At 34.5% G+C, this 21711-nt stretch overlaps 1 protein-coding gene across 4 annotated transcripts in view; it reads left to right on the top strand.

The window, feature by feature from the left end:
- The window catches only part of ADK (adenosine kinase), a 487490-nt gene that overhangs the window by 324840 nt on the left and 140939 nt on the right, over window positions 1-21711 (top strand). For all 4 annotated transcript variants that reach the window (XM_082854024.1, XM_082854021.1, XM_082854023.1 and 1 more), the window contains exon 7: window positions 15475-15645. In XM_082854024.1, the coding sequence (XP_082710150.1) occupies window positions 15475-15645 (171 nt within the window). The remainder of the gene's footprint in view (window positions 1-15474; window positions 15646-21711) is intronic.

Below are 21711 nucleotides of genomic sequence, written 5' to 3'. Positions count from 1 at the left end.
ATAAGTGATACATGATATCTGTAAAATAAGATAATTAACATCCAAAGCTACTAATGTCCTGAAGCTTTCGTATCTAGCAGTAAGGGCTATCTATACCTTTTTGACTTCTTGTGCTACTGTTATGAGTGGATAGATACTAATCTGGCAGCAATCAGGGTTGGCTTCAGCAATAAAGAAATTATTCAAGTCTAAAAGCAATCCTCTCCTTTCGACATGCTGGAAGCACCTAAGAAGAAAATGTCAGAGTCAATATAAGTGCATTTACTGACAGTCTAGCTCTTTTCTATGTCACAGAAAATGGTTTGAAATTTGGCTTTTATCAAAAACAGAAACACTGACCACTCAGAATGATAAAGCAATAGCTTTCAGCTTAGTCATTTTCCATTTATAAAGTAATACTTTTATAGAAATAAATAAGCAATTGTTTATTTTTGCATAGTTGCATTTTCTCCATTTTTGAGCTCAGATTTAAAACAACTCTGTCCAGTAGTAAGGGAGAGAAATCACTACTTTGCATTACATTAAGAAACAACTAAAAGATCACTTCAAGATAAAATATGACCCAAAAGAACAACCATCTCACTGTAGTTTCTTACAGATCACTTGTGTTCTCTATTCCTTCTCTTTCAGAGCCTGGTTTATGTATTTCATAAACTTTCCCATCTTAGGTAGAATTTTATGTTTTTTAATTTTTCAGTAAATCCTCAGTTAATTAGTTACATGAATCACAAGTTACAAGTTGCATTTGTGGCTCACTAAAAGTTGTCAATTTCTGGATAAAAGGGACATCCTCCCTCAGAATATCCCTTCCGATTTTTTTTTTTTTTTTTTTTGCGGTACGCGGGCCTTTCACTGTTGTGGCCTCTCCCACTGCAGAGCACAGGCTCCAGACGTGCAGGCTCAGCGGCCATGGCTCACAGGCCCAGCCACTCCATGGCATGTGGGATCTTCCCGGACCGGGGCAGGAACCCATGTCCTCTGCATCGGCAGGTGGACTCTCAACCACTGCACCACCAGAGAAGCCCCCAGATCTTTTTTAAAGTACAACTTCAATATGTACATGTTTTTTTATGTTATTTATTGCTTCCAAAATTATTTTAAAAATCATCAAAATGAGACAGTGTTGAAAAATTTTCTTTAATGAAAATATATTCAAGTTGATCCATATTCAGATAGCTTGTTTAATACTTAAAATTTGTTCTTCACATTTGTTTAAAACTATTATAAAAGTAAGTGTTCTTTGGATTGTGCCTTTGTGTTTGTATTATGAAAGAGTCAACTGAGAAAAGCAGTCAAACAAATAATGTGGAAGTTGTTACCACCACAGCATGAATGTACAATTGTATTAACTTTAATCCACAGGAAAAAAATCAGATATGGAAACAAAAAAAAAATGTCCATAGCCAGATAGATAAACACACTGTGGTATATCCGTGCAATGCAATATTATTCGACCATAAAAAGGAATAAATCTACTATGTACTACAATATGAATGAACTTCAGAAATGTTATGCTAAGTGAAAGAAGCCAGGCATAAAAGATCACATAATGTATGATTCCATTTATTTGAAATATCCAGAATGGGTAAATCCACAGAAACAGAAAACAGATTGGTAGCTGCCAGGAGCTAGGGACAATGTGGAGTAACTTAATAGCTTTGGGGTTTCTTTTTGAGGGTGATGAAAATGCTTTTGAACTAGATAGAGGTGACGGTTGTACAACATTATGAATATGACCACATGAAATTGTTCACCTTAAAATGATTAGTTTTGCTTTATGTAAATTTCACCTCAATTGGGAAAAAAATCAGTTAACTTAAAACCTAACTGAATTCCAGAATTTTTGAGATGGAGGGGCTTCTCAAGATGATCCACCCATTCTCCTGTCATGAAGAAACTGAAGTTCATCAAGATTAAATATATCACTCAAGTATTTCAAGGTAGCTTGTCCAAAACCTAGACCAGCATTTGAAATCTTGAATTTCTAGTCCAGTCACTTTTTTTTTAAGCTATGACATGCTGCTCTATTATCTGCTACTATTTTAGATATTTTAGGGGAAATACTACTCCAGTTGTCACTTATACATAAAAGTAACAACAAAGAAACATAGCTTCATTTGTGCCACTTATTAAAAATGCAGGAACAGCAGGTGTTTGTTTCAATAATTTGCCAAAAAGCAGGCCAGAGCTTGAGTTAAAAGAGGATTCTCTGCAATACATCAGAGAAGGCATATATTTTAATACTAGTCCACAGTTGTCTGGTTTGTGAACCCTTTGGTTCTACCATGATTATGATTCATTTCTGAAAGTTCAAAAAAGTCTTCAAAGGGACTTCCCTGGTCGTCCAGTGGTTAAGACTCAGTGTTTCCAATGCAGGGGATGTGGGTTCAAGCCCTGGTCAGGGAAGTAAGATGTCACATGCCATGTGGGGTGGCCACAAAAAAAAAAAAAGTCTTCAAACAATTGGTTAGCTTTCTACCACTTGACAATTTTTGTTTCTCCAACAGAGAAGAACGCTCAGGGTATAAAAATTATATAAGTGTTTCTGCCTAGCTTATGGCAGATAGAGGGTCTGTTTTCAACAGTTATCTTCAGAGGCACCTAGGGAGAAGCATTGAGTGGGGTTGAGGGGTGGAGATAGAGAGCAGCAACTACAAAAACAAGATAACTTGTATCCCTTGGAGATTGAGTCTTCTACTCAAGTGTAAGTAACTTGTGTTGATTTAGTGCTAGCCTCAAAATAGTCTGTGTTCTCATTTCAGGGGAGGACATCAGGAAATATAATTACAGTTTACCCTTGAGCAATGTGGGAGTTTAGTGGTGCCAACCCATGTAGTCAAAAACCTGCATATAATCAACTATACTCCAATAAAAATTTAAAAATATACCCTGCATATCACTTTACAGTCGACCCTCCACATGCATGCATATGTATCCATTGGATTCAACCAACTGGGGATCATGCAGTACTTTCACATGTATTTATTGGGAAAGAATCCACGTATAAGTTGATCTGTGCTGTTAAAACTCTTGTTGCTCAAGGATCAACTGTATATTGTTTTCTCCTCTCTAAGCCCACTTTGACATTCAGTTTCTTCATGCCCTTTATTCTTTTGAGGAAGCTAACTGTCATTATCATACTATATTGGATTTCCTATTAATTTTTCTCTTCAATATTCCTTTTATCTGAGTGGTATTTTTACTTGGTAGTGTGTATTTCCTTCTTTTCCTTCAGTTCATGGGTCAGCAGAATATGTCACCTGGGCCAGATTTGGCTCACTGTCTGTTCTTGTGAATAAAGTTTTATTGGAACACAGTCATGCTCATGCTTATATGTATTGTATATACCCACTTTAGTACTAAAACAGCAGAGTTGGGTGGTTGCAGTAGAGATCATATGACCCACAAATCTAAAATACCTACTACTGAGCCTTTAACAGAAAACATTTGGCAATCTTTGCTTTTGTTGTCCAAGTGGAAGGTGAAGAACAGATTCTACAGAGTGAATAAATATTGCCAGCAAAGCAGAGGATATAGGGAAATATAGAATTTTTGCTTAAGGTAGCTAGAAGCTCTGTGTGGTCAGTGTAAAAGTTTCTTGAAGGTGGATCATCAGAGAAAATGTAGACAAGATAGATTACTGTCATAATTACAGGGTTTTTGATGCCATGTCAGAAATTTGAGATGTATTGTTTAGGAAATGAGCCATTTAAGGTTTTTCAGCAAAGGAACTTTGCCAAAACAGGAAACTCTTGCAGTAATGTTTACAAGGCAAATGAGGGTTGTATTAATGGAAGATTAATACTAATGTTGTATACATATTAATGGGAAAGAGTATAGTTGTAAGAATTTCTAAAGATGTAATTGATAGGACATTTGATTTGGGGACAAAGAGTTAATAATTCTTAGATTCAAACTTCATTGAGCAGAACAGAAAATTGTACATATTTGTTTGGGAAGTGAAGAACTAATTTTTATGGAAGGTTTAAGTTAATGGAGAAAGATTATAACATTATATAGGATAAGAAACAAATTAAAATTGTTTACTAGGTATCAGCATTACCAAAGTTGTTAGGGCATCCCAGCCAAAGGCAGTTTTTCATTGGCCATATTTTACCTTCAGGGTACCCATTGCTATCATCTAATTGGGGTCCATCTCTTCATCAAATCCTCTTACCTCTGCTCTCCAGAGTGCCACCCTTATACTCCGATTTACTTTTGTTGTCTCATGCAGAGTCAATTACTGACATTTTCTAAATACTATGAATCATGCCCAAGAAGGGCTTTAACTCTCTCAAATAAAAATACTTATCACGGTATTTTCTTCAACTAGAGCCACAGTTCCCAGCCTGTACACTGAGACACCCTACGGTCCTGCAACAAACTCACAAGAGTTCCATAGGGTATTTTATATATCAGGGTAATGCATATCTTCAATATCAGATTGTGATGCATTCCTTTGGGATGATGTCCTATCTTTGGGAATGGTTGCTGTGATTAAAAAAAAAAAAAATCCTGCAAATCAGTGCAGAACAGGAAATGAGGGTTGCACTATTCAGTTAGAATCCAAGGCTTGAAGAGTTGTGCAGTGCCCATCATCAGCACCATATCCCATTAGTAAATGTTGTGGTGGTTTTTGAATGAAGTAAAAAAAATTTTTTTTCAGTTTATATACATTATTTTTTCAAACCAGGTATTAAGTTGTTAAGATTATCAGTACTTACTAAGTTGCTCAGACCTGACTGTTACAAAAAATAGAACTGTTAGGTATTTCTTAGGGCACCATGTAAAAGTTACTTATTCACTAAGGGTGCTGTGAACTGAGAAAGTTCAGATTCTTTGAGCTAGAGAGTTGTCCAACTCTAAAATAAATATACTCTTCCTTTAACATGTGAAAATGCAGCAGTCCTTTTTTTTTTTTTTCCCAAAAATAGCATTTCATGGAGTCACAGATGTAGAAAACAAACATGGGGTTACTGGGGGGGAAGGGGGGGAGGGATAAATTGAGAGATTGGGATTGACATATACACACTACTATATATAAGATAGATAACTAGTAAGGACCTACTGTATAGCACAGGGAACTCTACTCAATACTCTGTAATGACCTATATGGGAAAAGAATCTAAAGTGGATATATATACATGTATAACTGATTCACTTTACTGTACACCTGAAACTAACAAAACATTGTAAATCAACTATACTCCAATAAAAATTAAAAAAGAAAAGAAAAAAAACAAAATAGCATTTCAGTTACATGGGAATTTATGTAGAATCTCAGTAAGAATTTAATCAGATATTTTTAAATTATCTGTACACTGTACACTGTTCTTTGTGCTGTAGCAAACATAAAAATAAAAACTACTCTTGCCCTTAAGGTTACAATGAAGTTTGGGAGGTAAGACAAATGCAAGTTGCTTATATTAATAAAATAAATACCCTTGGTTATTTATTTCATAATATAACGGAAGTTCAAAGAAGAACGAATACATGTGTTAGTGGGACTGCAGTAAGACTTTGTGGGATGAAAGTTCGATTTTAAGTGGACCTTGATGGAGGGGTGAAATTCCAACAGGTGGAGGTAGTGGATATTTCAGATAGAAGAAACAACATAAAGACTCAGAAGATTTATTTGGGGGGAAGCAAATCATTCTGTATGACTGAAGCAAGGACGTACATTGTAGAGTAATAGAGGTTACAGCTGGTGTGCTCTGTACATTGGAGTACTATTGTGGAGAGCTTTGAATGCTGGGGTGTGAGGCATTTGGATTTAATTTACTAGTAAAATAAGAGTGATTAGGGTGATTAATCTGTCAGCAGGATATAGGATGATTAAATCAAGGAGAGAGAGGAGGCAGGGAGAGCTTTTGGAAAGGGAATGATGGATCTTGTTTTATGTATTTGTATTTCAAAGGAAATACCAAGCTCTATATTCAAGTTAAAAATCATAATTTTGATAAGCATTAGAACTAAGAGCTATAACATAGAACTCAACATTAACGGAAAAACAAAACGTTCTAATGCTCTTGATATTACTACAGAAATAATGTTAATACAGTGTTAATATGTATGGAGTGCATGCTACATACCAGGCATTGTATTAAGCATTCATTTAATTTTCACACCAACCGTAATAGCCATTACTATTCCCATTTTTTAGATGAGAACAATGAGACGTAGGGAAGTTACATAGCACAAGTCATGTATCTAATAAGTACCAAGACTGGCAAAACTGTTAAAAATAAGTATACTAGTTTGTTTAAACTCTGTGGTGCTGAGAATTGAGTGAATCCATCTCAGATCCTGACGGATTATTATTATATGGCTTAGGTATGGCTCCTCTCTTATTATTTTAGTTTTTCCTATCATTCCTGATCCCTAATCCTATTCTCCTCCCCACCGTGGGTGCTCCAATGTGTTTGATATGTGTCCTGCATCCTTGAAAAGTGTATCATGATGTTTTAGGTATGCGCACATGTGTGTACATTATACAGAACATATAAAAGGATGAACTATATACAATATGATGTATATGTTTCTAATATATTACTTTAAATCTTTATATAATAGTGTGCATTCACCACATTTTCTGTATCTTTTCCCCTAGAAGTAGACTCCCAGAATGCCTCACACTCCCTTTTACTTTCAGCAAAGCTGTGATAAATATCCTCATGTATGTCCCCCTAAAACCCATCTTCTTTCTACTATGTCTTGCTGCCTCCTATTACATGCTTTTTGAGGTGTTTATTTCGGATGGAAGAAAAGCTGACATCTATGTTCATGGTATAGGTAAGATTGCAGGTTTTTTAATCCTGAAAAAGATTAAAATATATGTGGAATAGGTGATTTTATTGATGCTTCCAAAAGGAGCCACACAGGCAGGAAGATCTAGGTGAATTATCCTCTTCCACTGATGCATTATATTCAGTCAGTGGTAACATAAGCATTACAGTATCACTAGTATATTTGTTCTGGCTTTCTTCTTGTAGTGATTCTTTTGCTGTCATTACTATGAAGTAGTGCATATCATAACATTGTAATAGTAAACAATTTATACATTATCTTAATGTTTGTCAAAGTCATTTTCCTTACAAGCAAATAGGAAGTATGTTTTATAATAATTCACATTTGGGGCTTCCCTGGTGGCACAGTGGTTAAAAATCGCCTGCCAGTGCAGGAGACACAGGTTCAAGCCCTGGTCTGGGAAGATCCTGTATGCCACGGAGCAATTAAGCCCATGTGCCACAACTGCTGAGCCTGCGCTCTAGAGCCCGTGAGCCACAACTGCTGAAGCCCGCATGCCTAGAGCCCGTGTCTGCAACAAGAGAAGCTACCACAATGAGAAGCCCACAAACCTCAACAAAGAGTAGCCCGTGCCCACCGCAAGTAGAGAAAGCCCACGCACGGCAACAAAGACCCAACGCAGCCAAAAAAAAAAAAAATCGTATTTGATCCTCACACTCCTACAAGGAAATAGATTTTATACTCTATGAGAGATTTGCAAAACATGTACGACTCATTAAAGGGAAGAAAACTTGCTATATGGTTTTTGTATTTGTTATTTTTGGCTTCTAATTTATTCTTTCTCTCAACCCATTGTCTTGACTAGTATTACTATGGCATGGAAAACATACTAATTATGTTCTTTAGAATAGACAACTGTGGTACATCTTGAGATACACCATCTGGTACTCTCAGCCATCTCTCATCAGTTATAGTCGAGGTTTAGTGGGGTTCTCTAGTTGTCCTAATATTTTTCTGTTACTATACATTCTTATTTATTTTCTCTTTTGCTTCTATGAATAGTGGTTTATATTTACTAAAGTCACTTCATATTTAGTTTGTTCCTTTTTAAGCTGTCTATCTACTTGAAGAAATAATAGACTTACTCCCAGCTCTTGATCTGTTCTTACTCTTGTTTTTTGAACTAAACTTCTCACTATTTATAAACATCTTTTCTTTGAACAAAGATTTAATTCAAGTGAACAAAATATTTTTATCTTTTAAATTATTTTTATCAGAGAGTAATCAAACCACTTCACTGAAATTTGAAAAATAAAAATATTAAAATTATCCATAATTTTTCTACTGAAATTTAACCATTTTTGCTTTTGGTATATTCTCTTCCAGTTTTCTTTTCCTATTGATATAATATAGTTTATAACCATATTTTATACTTACTACTTGTATATCTTACGTTTCATTTAACATTTGTGTATTATAAACATTTTCCACTTTGCCACTTATTTTCATAATCATCACTTTTATTATTTTCAAAGTATTCTCTAGAATAGCACTATCCAATGGAAATATAAAACAAGCCACATAAACAATTTTAAATTTTCTAGTAGCAACATTAAAAAAGTAAAAAGAAACAGCTAAAGTTAATATATTTTATTTAACTTCAGATATCTAAAATAATTCTCATTTCAACATGTAATCATATAAAATTAATGATATTTTAACATTCTTTTTTATACTGTCTTTGAAATTGGTGTCTGTTTTACATTTATAACACAGCTCAGTCACTAAATTGTCAACAGTCAAAATGAAATGTAGCCTACCAAAACAATAAAATTGTGTTTAGCAGAAAAATATTTTACATTCCTTCCATTTTGAATTTTTTTTCAATTAAATTAAATTAAAATTCAGTTCCACAGTCACACTAACCACATTCCATGCGCTCATTGGCTACATGTGGCTTTTTACATTTAAATTACAATTAAATAAAATTTGAAATTCAGGTCTTCAGTTGCACTAGCCACATTTTAAATGATCAATAGCCAGGGACTTCCCTGGCGGTCCAGTGGTGAAGACTCTGCACTTCCAATGCGGGGGGTGTGGGTTTAATCCCTGGTTGGGAAACTAAGATTCCACATGCCACGTGGCGCAGACAATAAAAAAAGAAACAAACAATAGCTCCCACCTCTTAAAGACCATAGATATGTGAAAAGAAAGATAGGCTGTAAAGTGTTTACCACAGTGCCTGGCATAAGGAAACACCCAATAAATGTAGAGCTATAAATAAAGAATTTATAAATAATAAATATTTTTTAAAAAAATAAATGATCAGTAGCCAGATTTAGAATGGGTATATATGCCAGTTCTTACTTGACTATTTATTCCTCTATTATTGAATATATTGTTCCTAGGTTTTCGGTCAGATAAATAGTATACTGATATGTTCCTAAATGAATGTTTTCCATATTTTGGATTATTTCCTTAAGGTAGACTCTCAGAAGTAGAATTATTGGGTCAAAGAATATGAATTTGTTTATAGCTCCTCGTGTGTATTTTCAACTTATTTTCTGGAACAAGTGTCAGTTTCACTCCCATCAGTGGTATTAATATATTAATTTCACCAACATTTCTTCATAATCAAGTTACTACCACGTTTCTTTTTTTTATATTTTATGTATTTTATTTTTTTAATTGAAGTATAGTTGATTTACAATATTACATTAGTTTCAGGTGTACGACATAGTGATTATATATTTTAATAGATTATGCTTCATTTAAAGTTATTACAAAACAATGGCAGTATTTCCCTGTGATGTACAATATGTACTTGCCTGTATACATCTATCTATCTATCTATCTATCTATCTATCTATCTATATATATATATTTTTTTTTTTTTTTTTTTAAACGGTAGGCTGACCTCTCACTGCTGTGGCCTTTCCCGTTGCAGAGCACAGGCTCTGGACGCGCAGGCTCAGCGGCCATGGCTCACGGGCCCAGCTGCTCCGCGGCATGTGGGATCTTCCCAGACTGGGGCACGAACCCGTGTCCCCTGCATCGGCAGGCAGACTCTCAACCACTGCGCCACCAGGGAAGCCCAATAAATTACTTATGTTTGTTTTTTGTTTTTGTATTTGTTTTTTTGGCGGTACGCGGGACTCTCACTGTTGTGGCCTCTTCCGTTGCGGAGCACAGGCTCTGGACGCGCAGGCTCAGCGGCCATGGCTCACGGGCCCAGCCGCTCCGCGGCATGTGGGCTCTTCCTGGACAGGGGCATGAACCCGTTTACCCTGCATCGGCAGGCGGACTCTCAACCACTGTGCCACCAGGGAAGCTCTCTATATATTTTATACATAGTAGATTGTATCTCTTAATCCCATATCCCTGTCTTGCCCCTCCCCCCTTCCATTTCCCCACCAGTAATCACTGTTGTATTTTTATATCTGCAAGTCTGTTTCTGTTTTGTTATTACATTCATTTTATTTTTTAGATTCCACATATAAGTGATAACATAGAATATTTGTCTTTCTTTGTCTGACTTATTTCACTAAGTATAATTCTCACTTGGTCTGTCCACATTGTTGCAAATGGCAGAATTTCATTCCTTTTTATGGCTGAGTAATGTTTATCCATTCATCAGTTGATGGACACTTAGGTTGCTTTCATATCTTAGCTATTGTAAATAATGCTGCTGTGAACATTGGGGTGCATTTATCTTTTCGAATTAGTGTTTTTGTTTTCTTCAGATATATATCCAGCTCTGGAATTGTAGGATCATATGGTAATTGTATTTTTAGTTTTTTGAGAAACCTCCATATTGTTTTCCATAGTGGCTGTACTAATTTACATTTCCACCAACAGTATACAATCTTCCTTACCTCCACATCGTTGCCAATATTTGTTCTTTGTAGACTTTTTGATGATAGCCATATTGACAGATGTGAGGTGATATCTCATTGTGGTTTTGATTTGCATTTCTCTAATAATTTGCAGTATTGAGCATCTTTTCATGTGCCTGTAGATCTGCATATCTTCTTTAGAAAAATGTCTATTCACATCTTCTGCCCATTTTTTAAATCGGATTGCTTATTTTTTTGATATTGAGCTGTATGAGGTCTTTATATAACATTTTGGATATTAACGCCATATCAGTAATATCATTTGCAAACTTTTACCATTCAGTAGGTTGTCTTTCCGTTTTGTCAGTGGTTTCCTTTGCTGTATTAAAGCTTTTAAGTTTAGTTAATTCCCATTTGTTTACTTCTGCTTTTATTTCCTTTGCTTTAGGAGACAAATCCAAAAAATATTGCAGTGATTTATGTCAAAGAGTATTCTGCCTTTGTTTTTCTCTAGTAGTTTTTGGTATCCAGTCTTACATTTAGGTTAATCTATTTTGAGTTTATTTTTGTATACAGTGTTAGAGTCTGTTCTAATTTCATTCTTTTACATGTAGCTGTCCAGTTTTCCCAGCACCACTCATTGAAGAGACTGTCTTTTCTCCACTGTATATTCTTGCCTCCTTTGTCATAGGTTAATTAACCATAAGTGCATGGGTTTCTTTCTGGGCCCTGTATTCTGTTCCATTGATCTATGTGTCTGTTTCTGTGCCGGTACCATACTGTTTTGATGACTGTAGCTTTGTAGTATAGTCTGAAGACAGGGCTCATGATTCCTCCTGCTCTCTTCTTCTTTCTCAAGATTGCTTTGGCAATTTGGGGTCTTTTGTAGTTCCATATAAATTTTAGGATTATTTGTTCTAGTTCTGTGGAAAATGCCTTGGGTTGTTTGACAGAGATTGCAATGAATCTGTAGATTGCTTTGGGTAGTATGGACATTTTGACAATTTTAATTATTCTAATCCATGAGCACAGACTACCTTTCCATTTTTTTTGTATTATCTTCAGTTTCCTTCATCAGTGTTTTATAGTTTTCAGAGTGTAGGTCTTTTACCTCCTTGGTTAAGTTTATTCCTGGGTATTTTGTTTTTTTGGTTTTTTTGGTTTTTTTTTTTTTTGATGTGATTTTAAATGAAGAGTTTCTTGTCTTTTAGTATTTTAAATATTTCAATTACTTACATTCCCCCATGTTTAAACTACCCTGAGAAATCCTCAGTGTGGCTGAATGAGAAATCTACATACTTGAGATTTCCAGGCTTTAAGTCTGGCTCTGATAAAAATGGTTCTTTGGCTCTGTCTTGGTCTTTCCCCTTTCCTCCTATTCCTGCCTTTTTTTTCTGTTTCAGTTTCCATTTTAATGGATAAAATTGTCTCACTTCACCCTTAATTCTGATTAATATTATCCAGTCTCTAAGTGTTAGAATCTACTTTGCTTTTCATTGGTCCTAGGGCCAAAGAGTAGCAGCGCTAACTCTTGTATCTACTGAAATCCCTATTTTGAAAATTACAAGATTTTTGTTGATTATATAGAGTATTTTTCTAAACTACAGCTCTATAAATTATTGGCCTGTTTTTATTACAAACCTGTTACTTGAAAAAAAATTTTTTTATAACAGTTTTGTTTTGGTGATACGATGGTCTGGAACATGTGGCCTAGCAAAGGATATAAATCTAGAAAGAAAAATTATGGTTGGCATCGATTTTAAGTCTGTGCACTCTAAGCACAAATCCTAAATTGTTTAAATACTAAATATTTACTTAAAGAAAAACAAGAAACCATTCAAAAATGGAATTAATTTAAATTGTGAATTTGCCTCAGTTAAAAGCTGATGGTTTTTTGTGTATTCTTTGTAAAATTAAGAAAATGGAAGTTCTACTGTCCACATCACAATTCTCTTGTGTTGCATTTTAAAGTAAAACACACATACAACATACACATTTGGAATGAGGCCAGATTTAGACTCTGGGGCATACTGTTCTGTACCTTAAATTACAATCAGATGTATTTTAGCACAGATCAAATTTTCAGTCTGAAGTTGGTGAGAAGCCTAATTATTTGACCAGGTTACTATTTATGTAAACCATTCTATGGCTGTCTGTGGTTAATCCACAGCTGGCAGAATGCTAGCTCTGGGAGGTTTTTATTTCATGCTGAAACAGTTTGGGGAGAAACAGGGAGGGGGGGAGCTTTAAACTCTCCTCATTAAATGAAAGACTAAAAAGCAAGTACATACATATTACTATGGAGACAAGATGCTATAGAAACTGTTCATTTTAATTCTCCAAGTGACATAAATAGCAAAGCAGCTTGGATGCTCATAGTTTGCAAGTGACATGGTATTTGGTTTAAAAAGTAAGATGAAAACATTAAATGATGTTACCTAAGACTAAGACTTGTTTCCTTTTAGAACAGTTGAATATTGGTAAAGAATTAATGGCTTAGAATTTTTAAATGATGAGAAAATTTTATGTTACTGTGATAAGAAAACGTTTTTATTAGAATTTCATTAGCAGTACTTTAGTAAAAGACAATTATAGTATAAAATTCTCTTAATATTTCAGAATTTGTAAGCACAAGAAACCCTTCAAAGGTGGATCCCAGTACACATGACTCCTGCCAGAAAATTAATTTTTTAGTGTTCTTTTAATATTCATTTTGAAGTTTGAAAATAATAGGAAAAAAATCTTGTTTCTCTTTAAACTCTTTGAGTTTGCAAGATAGAAGTGGTTAGTCCCTCAGTTATAAGTGAATATTTCAATAGCTCTTTTGTAACTTTTAAAAGAAGTTTCCTTTACACTTTGATGGTTATTTCTAACATAAGGTAGCTCTTCTCTTCTCGTTCCCATTTCCCTACTTCCTCTGGTTCCTTGCTCTAATTATCATCCCTCTCTTGCTTCTTCATTCTTCTGTTTCTCCAGTAGATCCTTCATTGAAGAGCAGAAATGCTTAAACTTTCCCTGTTCTTAAAAACAACTCTCCTACTCCCCTTCTGCCACTAAAATTATCTTTTTGCTCTTTTTTTCTCTGTTATCTACTAAAACTAGGGTAATTATCTCTGGAGTCACTTGAATTCAAACTCCATCACACATAAGCTCTAGGATCTGGGAAACCTTTCTTAACTTTCCTATCTTGCCTTCTTTATTCATAAAAAGAGAATAATAACAATATCCACCTCATAGGTTTATGTAAGGAAAAAATGATAACTAAGTTGATATACATAGAGCTTTTAGTATAGTGCCTGGATTGTAAGAATTGCTCAGTGAATTTTAGATGATTCTATTATTATTCACGGATAAAACTCCCCAAATAATTTATCTTTACCCTTACTTTCTCACCATTCCTTTTTAAACAACTATCTGTTTTTACCTTCATACCTTAAGTACTTTCTCCTAACCATCAAATCCTATGATTTTGGCTCAGTCCTTTCCTCTCTACCCATTGATAGCTTCAGTGCCTTTAAGTATCTTCTTAAAGTTTCCCTTGTTGGGTTTCTCTGTCATGGCTTCTGTTCTTCTTGTGTGCCTTCCTCTTGTACTCTACTTTTTTCCTTTCCTCTGTCCCCTGATTTTGGTTCTCCTCTATTCTGTCCTTTGCCCTCTTCTTTTTCTACCTTTTCTTTCTTGGTAATTACAACTCCTCTTTTACCATCACCTTCTTCCATGGCCTTTCTCCTGAGTCCAGCTTTCTGATATATTTGGAAGTCCCTTAACACCTCAAATGTAGTATGACCACAACTAAACACTCTCTTTGACGTCTAAGCCAGGTCTTGTTCTGTATTTTTCTATTTTTTTTCTTTGTTTTTTTGTTTTTTGGCCGTGCCACGCAGCATGTGGCATCTTAGTTCCCTGACCAGGGATCAAACCTGTGCCCCCTGCATTGGAAGCACAGAGTCCTAACCACTGGACCACCAGGGAATTCCTGGATTTTTCTATTTCTATTAATAGTAGAACCAGATTTAAAATCTTAGTAATCTTTTGACTCTTTTTTCTTTGTCTCCCACATCTTAAACAATTGCTAAGTCCAGTATGTAATACTCCCAGTATGATTTCCTTTTACAAAGCCGAAAGCAGGCTTTTATTGACTGTTGCTGTCCAGAGTAACGTTCCCTTGAATTCTCCTATTAAGCTTGTTACTCCTTTCTTTCAAGGAAAACTTCATTACCCTTCATTCATCCCCACTCCACCTAATAGACTCCTGAACTGCCACTCAAGGCCCTTCGTGTTCTTAACTCAGCTGGGCTTTCAAACTTTTATCTTCTTTTGCCCTTTGTGTACTCCTTCATTTCCTTGCGCATCATCCAAACCAGATTTCCATATAAGCATCCATGTCTTCGCTTATACTTTATTGCATCTAGAAAGCGTAAATATATATTTTAAAAGACTTACTAATGTTTAAGATACAGATAAATAGTATTTTTAAATATAGCTTTCCTGACAATAAGAATCCAAACTGTTTGTAAGAAGCTGTAAGGATCTAATCTGCCTTCATTACTATTTGTCTGATTTAAAAGTAATTATTGTCCTGAATGAGACCTTTCAAATATTTTTTCTTATGTAGATTCCTAGAATTCTTTCAGTATTGAATATACAAATCTAATATGAAATAAATAATGTCTTATTCTCTAATGTAATGGCATATATCAAGCATATAGTACTCATGTGATAAACTTTTCTCCTCATCAAATTCTTTTTTCTGCCTTGCATTTTATAATTGTATTTTTAAGGTTTACATTATATAGGCTTTTGTATTTTGTATAGGTTTCTTTTATTCTCACTGAGAGTGACTCTCTGGAGATAGCATTTCTAATTTCCCTTCCTTTTTTTCTTTATCCAGGGTTTTTTTCTCACAGTTTCCCCAGAGTCAGTTTTAAAAGTGGCTCACCATGCTTCTGAAAACAACAGAATTTTCACTTTGAATCTGTCTGCACCATTTATTAGTCAGTTCTACAAGGAATCATTGATGAAAGTTATGCCTTATGTTGACATACTCTTTGGAAATGAGACGGTGAGTAATTTTTTTTTTAAAGTACCTGGTTTGTTTGGTTTCTCTTTGTGTATATGTTTAGAAATATATAAATAAAAACTGTGTACTTGAGAAGTAAGTGAAACCGCCTCAGTTTGGACCACTCTAACTCAGTATTTTTAGTATTTCCTTCAGAATATACTAATTTCTTACACAGTAAAAAATTAGTCTTTTAAAGGATTAGGTTATTCAGGTTTATAATTTACATGTAGTAAAATTCACTCTTCTTATACATTTCTGTGAGCTTTTGCAAATGCATACCTGTCATGTGACTGTGACCACAAGCAGGATAAAAAACATTTTCATCACATTTATCAGTCAACCCTTGCCCTCATCCTTAGCCCTTAACATCAACCTCAAATAACCTTAATTAAAAAGAAAATGAGAAGGAGCCTTAACAAAAATAAAAAGCATTGGAGAGCACACAGAAAACTCTTTAATAAGAGCTCACATTTGTAAAACATATGTAAAAAAGATGGAAGGCATTTATAGAACCAGGGAACAATGCTAAAAGTTTGGCAGAGACATTGAAGAATAGAAAAGAATAGAGGCCCAAGAATAATTAGGTTTGCAGAAAATGCTGATGATATCAAAATGGTCTTCATTGTTTAAAAAAACTCCAAAAGTACAGTCAACAGAAAAAGTAATTGGACTTCATCAAAATTAAAAACTTTTGTGCATCAAAGGACACTATCAGGAAAGTGAAAAGACAACCCATGGATGGTAGAAAATTTTGCAAATAATATATTGGTTCAGGGATTAGTATCCAGAATATATATCTTAACAACTCAAATACATCTCAACAAGAAGAAAACAACCTAATCTAAAAATGGTCAAAGGACTTAAATAAATATTTCTTCAAAGAAGATATATCAATACAAAGGGCCAATAAGCATGTGAAAAGATGCTCACCATCAGTAATCATTAGAGAAATGCTTATGAAACCAAAGTAAGATATTACTTGACACCCAGTAGGATGGCTGTTTTCAAAATTAAAAAGTGATAAATAACAAGTACTGGAAAGGATGTGGAGAAATGGGAACTCTTGTGCATAGCTGCTGGGAATGTAAAATGGTGCAGCTGCTGTGGAAAACAATTTGGTGGTTGTTCATAAAGTTAAAAAGAGAATTATTACCATATGATCCAGCAATTCCACTTCTAGGTATAACCAAAAAACCTTCAAAGCAGGGATTCAAATGCTTTTACACCAATGTTTAGCAGCATTATTCACAATAGCCACAAGTTGGAAACAAACCAAATGTTCTCCAACAGATGAATAGATAAATAAAATCTGGTATATACATACAATGGAATATTATTCAGCCTTTAAAAGGAAGGTACAACATTGTTACATGGTACAATATGAATGAATCTTGAAAACATTATGTTAAGTGAAATAAGGCAGATACAAGCAGACACCTATTGGGTTTTCCTATAAGGATTCCTCTGAAATGAAGTATCTGGAATAGAAAAACTCATAAAGAAGGACAGCAGAATAGTGGTTACTAGGCACTGGGGGAAAAGGGGAGTTGAGAGTTATTTAATGAGTACAAAGCTTCTATTTGGGATGAAAAAAAGTTCTGGAAATGGATAGTGGTGATGATTGCACAACATTGTGAATATATTTAATGTCAGTGAATTTAACACTTAAAATTGTTAAAGTGGTAAAATTTTACTTTATGTATATTTTACCACAATTTTAAAAATTGATTGATTCTACAAATTGGTAAAGTTTGACTAGAACTTAGTACTGTATAGATTATTAAAGAAATTATTTTTCCCTACCTAGAAGAGGAAGTAGTAAAATTACAAGCTACTACCTGGTTACAAGTCATGTCAGGATAACTTTTTACTTTTTTTGTATGATTGCTATTCATATGAATTCAACAGATATGTAGTACCTATTATGGCAGACCAATAAACAGTAGATGTATAGTATATTTGAGATGATTTGTCATAATAGGATTATAGAATAATAAATATTGGATACAGGGCAATTAGATATATTTGATAGTTTACTGAACCAGTCTCAAAAAGTCCTCCGATAAATTAATAGATTTCTAGTGATATGCTTCAGTGTTTGCTCAAGTAAACTATCAGTGATTCAGATAAAGCTGTATTTGTAGATAAGGCAAACGCACAGAATGTAAATAATGCAACACGTTAATAGATACCAAGTAAATTGAATGTCAAAATGAGACTTTAAACAATTTTAATAGTTTGGAAATACCAATTAAGTGATGAAATTTAATGAGGATAAATAAAATGATACCATATTTGATTATAAAGCAAATATGTTATTATGAGCTTTATCTCTTTAATCTCATATTTCATTGTTCTCCTTGAATACTCAAGTAATAATAAACTATCTTCGGTTCTCTAGGAAAACAAGGGACATTTCATTTCTAAATTGCAATGAAGTGTGAAATATATTTCTCAGGGAATACATACAGGATTGCTTTGTCCTTCTCCCCCTCTTTCTCCCTCAAAAGGAAAAAAAAAAAGAAAAAAAAAACAAATCTACTGTGCTTAATATAAATTCTCAAAATGTCAGCACTTAGCTAAAACCAAACACACTTGACTCTTATTTTCTACCTAGTGCCACTTTCCTTTTCATAGGATTGTGTACTACTAATGATGTTTTAAAGCTTTTCTGATAACCTCAGAAAGTATATTTTAAAAAAAGAAGAAGAACTTGTCCACCAAGGCTATCTCTCACAGATAATGAAGGACAGTGATCCTTGTGAGACAAGAAATAAATGAGATGAGCCCTATGATTAACCCAACTTACCACTTGAAGAGAACTTCTAGGCCATTGCGCAGAGGAGAACCCACGTAGAGCTTGGCAGTCTCTTTGAATTGAAGAGATGGAGCTGGAAGTTCAGGAAATCTAACAGCTAGCCAGCTGGAGTTTGCAATTCATAGTACCCGAAAGGAAAGAGCTGCATAGAGAGAGAACACAGGAGATTTGCAGAGTCCCACCCAAGTCTTTCAGCTGAGTACTGATCAGCTGTGAGGAAACTAATGAAGGCTGGGAAAAGAACCACCTGAGAAGATACTAGCAAATAATCTTCAGAGTGCACAGAGAGCCTGTAACCATTCTTATTCTACTAGCTAGAGTAGAGAACCTCATAATTCATGAGCTTCAGAGTACTTAGAGCACCACTGGGGCAAAATTAGTCTAGAGTGAGGCTCCTCTTGTCCCTCCTAACAATATTATCCCAATATGCATACAGTGCCTTGTATTGGGTTAAAGAAATTCCCTTCTATTCTTAGTAATCTGAGGGCTTTTTATCTGGAATGGATGTTGGATTTTGACATTTTCCCCCCGTGATTTTAGCAAATTCAATCCAGTAATAGGATAATTCATCATGACCAGGACTGTAGGGTTGGTTTACCAATCAATATAATTCACCTTTGTAAAAATAAAAAACATCACCATCTTAATAGACACAGAAAAAAACCTATGTCAGAATCCAACATCCATTCCTGATAAAAAGCCCTCAGAGTACTAAGAATAGAATGGAACTTCTTCAACCCAATACAGGACATCCACAAAAAATGTACAGCTAATATCATACTTAATGATTAAAAACTGAATGCTTTCCTCTAAGATCAGGGACAAAGCAAGGATGTTCACTCTTTCCACATTTATTCAGCATTGTACTGGAGGTTCTAGTCAGTGCTAATAAGGTATGAAAATCATCGAGATTAGAAAGGAAGAAGAAAAACTGTCTCTGTTACTAAACACCATGATCATTTTTGTAGAGAAATCTTCTGAAATCTACAAAGAGCTATTACAAATAAAAATGAGTTTAGCAAAGTTGTGGGATACAAGATAAATACACAAAAACCAGTTGCATTTCTATATAGTAGCAGCAAACACACAGAAATTGAAATTTAAAATTACTATTTCCATTACTATGAAAAGATATAACATACTTCGGGATAAATCTAATAAAAGATATACAAAACCTGTATACTGAACACTGTAAAACATTGTTGAGAATAATTAAAGAACTAAGTAAATGGAGAGAGACGGCATGTGCATGGATTTTAACTCTATTGTGAAGATGTCAGGTGTCAAATTGGTCTTTGGATTCAACATAATTTAATTTAAAATTCCAACAGGTTTCTTGTTTGTTCATTTTCTAGAAGTCAACAAGCATATTCTAAAATTAATATGGAAAAACACTGGACCAAAATAGTCAAACCAACTTTGAAAAAAAAATCAGAGGACCTACACTACATGGTGTCAGGACTTATAAAGCTACAGTAGTCAATACAGTGTGGCAGTGCCCTAAAGATAGGCAAATAGATCCATGGAACAGAGGAGATAGTACAGAAATAGACCAACTGTTGATTCTTTAACAAAATTTCAGTAGCAGTTCTGTAAATAATAGTCTTTTTAACAAATTATGCTATAGCAATTGAATATCCATATCCAAAAAAGCAAAACTTCAGCCCATACAACATGCAACAACTATTCAGGTGCCCAACATTAAAAAGTATGACTATACGAGATATTTGCACGAGCTGCTAGAACTGTCATACACTGCTGGTGAGAATGCAAAATGGTACAACTACTTTGAAAAATAGTTTTCCAGTTTCTTACAAAGTTATATATAACCCACCATATGACCTAGTTGTCACCCCACAAGAGAAATGAAAGTATATGTACATATAAACACATACACAAATGCTTGTAGGAACTCTTATTTGTAATATCCAAAGTCTAGAAGCAACTCAGTGTCCATCAACTGGTGACGGGATAAGCAAACTGTGGTATATCTATACGCTAGAATACTAGTCCATAAAAGAAATGAAGTATTTATACATGCACCAACATGGATGAATGTCAGAAGATTTATACTGAGTGAAAGATGAGCTGCCAGACAAAAAGTACATTCTGTGTAACTTCATTTAAATTAAATTCTAGAGAATTCAAACTGTAGTGACAGAAAGCAGATTCATGGTTGCCTGGGAAGGAGTTGTGCTGTGAGGCAGTGATCACAAATGGACATAACAAAACTTTTGGACGTAATGAATGTGTTCCTTATCTTGATTGTGGCTGTAGTTTCAGGACTTTATGCATGTGTCAAAACTTATCTAATTAGATACTTTAATTTGTGCAGATCATTATATGTGAATTATACCATATAAAGCTTTTTTGAAAGAATACATACTGTGTGATTCCATTTACATAAGTTTAAAAATGGGGAAAATTAGAGTTGTTCATATAGAAAGCTCTAAAGAACCAATGTTAAATGAAGACATGAGGGACTTCCCTGGTGGTCCATAGAAAGTACTGCTGACCTGTGAAAACCACAGGGGGTTGGGTTGCCACCTCTAAAGGGGATAAAAATTCTGCATATAATTTATAGCCGGCTCCCTGTACTCATGGTTCCACTGCACCTGAGGTTCCAACCAACGGCAGATCCTGTAGTTCTGTAGTATTTACTGTTGAAAAAAATCTGCATATAAGTGGACACGTGCAGTTCAAACTGGTGTTGTTCAAAGGTCAACTGTGCTGAGTTTTTTTAGGTAGTGTTGAAGGTGTTCTTAGCAGTATTGATATTATTCCTCTCTTAAGTTTCACTTAACTAACTTGCTTGAATAACATGTACTCTCCATTCCCTTGATAAAACATAATAAGGAGTTCCAAGTGAATAAGGAAAAACTATTACGCTATTAGGCTGTTCTCTGATAGACCAACTTCTCTTCCTACAAATTTGCTTTTAATGATCATATAATCTGATAAAATATAATAGAGTGCAAATAGAGTGAGAATTAGTTTAATGAATTAAGTTTGGGTACAAAACTCAGTAAAGACAAATTGCTTTAAAAAGTTGTTCTTGAATTAGGTGTGGGCATGAAAAGTTTTAAAGATTAAAGGAAGAAGAAACTATAAATAGCTGCACTCAGGAGTACTCCATAGAAGTCTTCAAGTTTTGACTCTCCTTTAAAGAAACTAAAAGTGAAATTCATAAACCATGAATTATGGATCTGATTCTATAAGAAAGGCTCTAGAATATCAGTCAGCATACA

The sequence above is a fragment of the Leucopleurus acutus genome (genome assembly GCF_964270905.1).
Source record: "Leucopleurus acutus genome assembly, chromosome: 14".
Taxonomy (NCBI): Eukaryota; Metazoa; Chordata; class Mammalia; order Artiodactyla; family Delphinidae; genus Leucopleurus; species Leucopleurus acutus.
This window is presented reverse-complemented; position numbering and strand designations above follow the sequence as displayed.